The 4,307-nt window shown below is 60.7% G+C and overlaps 2 protein-coding genes across 4 annotated transcripts in view; both read right to left on the bottom strand.

The window, feature by feature from the left end:
* LOC102372123 overlaps positions 1-414 on the bottom strand; it is a 5,036-nt gene extending 4,622 nt beyond the window's left edge. The window contains exon 1 of one of the 2 annotated variants that reach the window (XR_003092543.1): positions 131-414. Coding sequence is in view for 1 of the 2 variants with exons in the window: in XM_006017414.3 (XP_006017476.1) it covers positions 131-316 (186 nt within the window). In the remaining variant the exon portion in view is untranslated. The remainder of the gene's footprint in view (positions 1-130) is intronic. The other variant, XM_006017414.3, reaches the window with a different exon arrangement.
* A 540-nt stretch (positions 415-954) lies between these two features.
* On the bottom strand, positions 955-4,252 carry LOC102371954 (chromosome partition protein Smc-like). 2 transcript variants are annotated; one of them, XM_025196338.1, is made up of 6 exons: positions 4,014-4,252; positions 3,558-3,813; positions 3,342-3,438; positions 3,038-3,233; positions 2,804-2,951; positions 955-1,843 (listed from the first exon to the last, which is right to left on the bottom strand). In XM_025196338.1, the coding sequence occupies exons 1-5, from the start codon at positions 4,031-4,033 to the stop codon at positions 2,825-2,827; spliced, it is 696 nt and encodes a 231-aa protein (XP_025052123.1). In that variant the 5' UTR covers positions 4,034-4,252; the 3' UTR covers positions 955-1,843; positions 2,804-2,824. The 2 variants fall into 2 exon arrangements, with proteins under 2 accessions (XP_025052123.1, XP_025052122.1); XM_025196337.1 differs by lacking the exon at positions 4,014-4,252 and having other exon boundaries at positions 3,558-3,987.
* Between the last annotated feature and the right edge of the window lie 55 nt (positions 4,253-4,307).

The raw sequence follows: 4,307 nt of genomic DNA, 5'->3' as shown, positions 1-4,307 counted from the left end.
GGGGGGGGGCCGGGGCGGGGGGCGGGGGCGGGGGGGGGGGGTGAGGTGCACTGCGGGGCTGACGGCTGCTGGCAGCCAGCTCTTGAGGTGGACACGGAGGCAGCCGGGAAGTATGAGGAGAGGCACCTACCGTCTGGTTTCTGCAGTCGGCCAGCTCCGACTTCACCCTGTCCTCTGCCGCCTGACACTTGGCTAGCATGAAGAAGGTCACATAGATCAGAGCAGCTCCCAGCCCCAACACAATCAGGAAGAGAATCACGCATGCACAAATCCACGGGCGTTTCCTCTTGGGGGCTTGCGACACCTCCTTGCCCATCGTCCCGGGGGCTGTCGCCTCGCTGCTGTCCCCCGAGATGCAGCCGGGAGTCTGGTGCAGCCCAGCCAAAACCTCTTCTACTTTTAATCTTGCTGCTCATTAACATAGGGCTGCTCATTAGCATATCAGCCACTACCCCTTGCTGTAAGGCTGGATTTCCCTTTGACAAAAAGAGCACAGGCGGGATTTGGTCGCAAACCAGATGATTCTGCAGTTTATCTTCTTCGTCCAAGCAGCACGAGGCTGCGCTGGGCCATGGGGCAGCCCCAGGTTGAGTCCTGGTGCTTTGCTTGTTCCTGTGTTGCCCACGGGGCAGGACTGCAAGCGCCACGGGACAGGGTTTGCTGCCCACTCTGTGCCCACCGTGTCCAGCACCCAGGGTCCAATCCCGACCGGGAGCCACCATGGGCAACAGCAAGGCAGGCAGGCAGCTCCTATGGGGCAGGGTCCCAGGGAATCCCCTGCCCCTCCCAAAACGTCCCTGCTGGGTGTTGAGTGCCAGTGGGGCCAGCCTCCCCCCAGCCTGCAGCCCCAGAGGGGAGGCAGATCCAGACGGGGAGAGGGGAGGGGTCCTCGCCTGCGCCTGCCCCCCCTCTGATGAGGCGGCGACAGAAAGAACAAACCAGACCTGCACCAGCTTTGGTGTTCAGTAGCATTTATTGCATCAAGCAGAGGCACCACGCTGGTGCAAAGCGCATGCCCCAGTGAGCCCTGGGCATGGGAGCTGGCTGCCCCCGAGCCCCCCAGGCTGGCTGTTCCTGGGGGCACTGTTCCCCCTTTGGATGCTCCCCACAGCTGCTGCCACCCAACCTCCCTGGGGCTCTTCCAAGCCTTCATGACCCCCTTATCACCAAGCAGGGCCAAACTGCAGCAATTAACCCATCACGCCCCCCCTCCTCTATTTGCCCAGCCCCCATGCCCTCCCCCTCCCCTCTTTGCAGGGCACAGCCCCTCTGTGCCTGGCAGCAGGTCTCAGGCAGATGAGGTGGGGCCGTTCTGGGGGCTCAGGCTCTCGGTAGCCCCCTGCTCAAGCTCTGCCTTGCTTAGAGCAAGTGTGAAGCTGTGAGTGTGAAGCTCCAGCCCCAGGCCCAAAGCAGGGGCCCATCCAGTCTCCTTGGCTCCCAGAGGGCAGGATGGAAAGGGACCTCTGGGCAAAGGTGCTTCTGCAGCGCATTGGTTTCCCTGCCTGCTCTGTCCTACACCCCCAGTCCCCGTCAACAGCTGTGAGCCCCCCAGCCAGGAGTCCATGCTCTCCTCACGGGGGGAGGGGGCGGCTCTTTGCGGCAGCTCCAACCTCTTGCACCTTTCTGCCGCTGGTCCCTTATAGCCAAGACCCCTCCTAATTGAAGCGCTGAGCAGCAGAGAGCAAAGCCCTTCCCCTGGGCTGGGCTGGGATGCACATGGGACCCCCAGGGATGGCCAAGCTTGCAGCAAGCTAGCAGCAGGGAGCAGTGCCCCTGGGTGGAGCTGGGGTGGGCACTGGCAGGGCTCCTAGGGATGCTCCATGCTCCGGTTACCGGTCCAGCCCTGGAACACAAATGCAGGCGGTCACAGGGGAGAGAGCACCCTGTGCCCACCCCCACCCCAGAACTGCCATACTGAGCAAGACGGGAGCGGAGAGAGAGTGGCAGGTGCGGTGCGGGCAGGGGTGCGACCTGCTGGTGCCGTGCGGTTTCTGAGCAGAGCCAGGACTCTGCAGTGTTGGGCTCGCATCCTGCCTCAGCCACATCCTGCTGGGGAGAGTCACCCATGCCTCGAGACCTGCTCCTCCCTCTGCAGTGGCTGGGGCTTGTCATATTGAATGTAATGGTTTGAATTCTTATAATAAATGCCCATTAGCCAGTCAACCCATTAAATTGTATTACTGAGGAATGAAAGCATATTTAAGTGTTTGGCTTCTTGGAATTCTAGGATCGTAAGTATAATATAGTAATAACTTTCCTGGTTAAAATTATATAGTTAGTTGTAATTGTAATTGTTTTAAAGAAGTGCATTTGAAGCATTGTTTCTGATATATGTAGTTATTGTGTTCTTAATGTTTGTGGTATTTCTTAAAGCTAAGCAGCGTTATATGTGTAGCAAAAAAAATTTAAAATAAAATTGTGTTGTATGAATTAAGTGTGCAATCATTGTGAAATCGTGCAATCAACTAAATACTCCCCCAGCCAGTGCATCAAACGAATCAGTAAGTTGTGTGGGATCTTCTCTATTCCATAACCCACTAGAGACAGGGCTCACTGTGGCCACAGGCAGCGACTGGTGCAGAAGGGCCCTGATTTAGCAGGGACCTGGGAGGGCTGCAGCATTGATCTAGTAGTAGAGATGGGCAGGCTGCACGGCACGGCAGGGGTGTGGAACAGGCAGAGCCAGCAGGGAGGGGGGCAGACAGACACAGGGTGTCTGGGGCAGATGCCAGGCTTGGCGAGTGAAGGGGGGGGCCCAGAGACAGGCCATGTCCTGTCTGAGTCTGTCTAGGCTTCCCCGTACCTGGCACTGCTGCTGCTGCTCTCAGAGGAGGAGTGTGATGAGGAGCAGAGCCAACAGGCTGATGAACCTGCAGAGCTCGGGGAGGACCCCACCGGAGCCAGTCGACTGGTTTTGGAGCTGCTCCTTCAGCTGTGCTTGGAGCCGGTCCCTGGGGGAGCAAGGGAGGGGGAAGGCAGTGAGCAGAGAGCTCAGGGGGAGGCAGGTCAGGGGCCCAGCAGTCTGGGAGGGCCTCACCTTTGCTGCTGGGTGTCCTGGAGCTGGGACTGGGTGTCCTGGAGCTGGGACTGGGTGTTCTGGAGCTGGGACTGGGTGTCCTGGAGCTGGGACTGGGTGTCCTGGAGCTGGGACTGGGTGTCCTGGAGCTGGGACTGGGTGTCCTGGAGCTGCTGGTCCTTGCTGGAAAGCTGCCCTTGGAGCTTGCTGATGTGGTCTGGGAAAGAGAGAGAGGCAGGTTGGGGTCCCTGCATCCCACGGCCCTCGCAGAGAGGGCTCATCCCCCGGCTGCCCAGCACCAGGCATGGGGCTGCCTCACACTCACCTCGCAGGTCCTGCTGTGCCTGCATCTGATTTGAGCCCCTGGCTTCCAGCTGGGTGAATTCAGCCTGCAGGGCCGTGAGGTTGTTCTGCAGCCTGTCCTGTGGACGGAGGGAGGGGGTCATTGCCCCTGCCCACAAAGCGCAGACCAGACAGGCCCCGTGACCGTGTGCAGGCCCCAACACCGCAGCCCCTGCCCCCAGCCCCCGCCCGCACTTACCATCAGGGCCTGGCAGGACTCCCAGCCCCTACGTGTCTCCCGGAGGGTCTGGTTGGCCTTGGCCAGTGCAGCCTGCAGCACCGTGCCCTCCGCCCACGCGCGGGCTACTTGCCCCTCCAGGGCCGAGGTCTCGTTCTTCAGCTGCTTCCGGCACTGGTCCCGCTCCTGGACAGGGTCTGAGTGGATATGGACTACCAAGCAGGTGATGAATGCCACAAGCAGCACCACGCTGGCGCAGAGGCTGCCCCAATAACAGATCTTCTGCCGCTTGTCCATGTGTCCCTGCTCCGCACCGCGGGGGCCAGGTGCTCCAACCGCCCGCCGCCCAGAACTGAAAACCTGGGGGACCAGCAGCCTTTTGCTGCAAGGGGAAGGTGCCCGCTCCTTTGCCCTCTGCGATCTGTGCTCCCGTGAGCATCCAGTCCAGTTCCCGCGCTGCCGCTGCCCCAATAACAGATCTTCTGCCGCTTGTCCATGTGTCCCTGCTCCGCACCGCGGGGGCCAGGTGCTCCAACCGCCCGCCGCCCAGAACTGAAAACCTGGGGGACCAGCAGCCTTTTGCTGCAAGGGGAAGGTGCCCGCTCCTTTGCCCTCTGCGATCTGTGCTCCCGTGAGCATCCAGTCCAGTTCCCGCGCTGCCCCAGTTCCCTCCCCTTTCCAGGAAATCATGTGTCGAAAGAGCAGAGGAAGACAAGGCCCAGATGTGCCCTCCCCCTTCCTCTGCTGCCAGGTGCTGGGTGCCACCCCCCC

Source organism: Alligator sinensis, unplaced genomic scaffold (genome assembly GCF_000455745.1).
Source record: "Alligator sinensis unplaced genomic scaffold, ASM45574v1 scaffold1295_1, whole genome shotgun sequence".
Classification (NCBI taxonomy): Eukaryota; Metazoa; Chordata; order Crocodylia; family Alligatoridae; genus Alligator; species Alligator sinensis.
This window is presented reverse-complemented; position numbering and strand designations above follow the sequence as displayed.

Excerpts from the sequence above, each read along its gene's own strand:
- LOC102371954 (XM_025196338.1), bottom strand. The coding sequence starts at position 4,033 with ATGGACAAGCGGCAGAAGAT. Across the intron at positions 3,234-3,341 it reads GGCACAGCAGGACCTGCGAG|ACCACATCAGCAAGCTCCAA; the intron begins GTGAGTGTGAGG and ends TCTCTTTCCCAG. Across the intron at positions 2,952-3,037 it reads CAGGACACCCAGCAGCAAAG|GGACCGGCTCCAAGCACAGC; the intron begins GTGAGGCCCTCC and ends TTGCTCCCCCAG.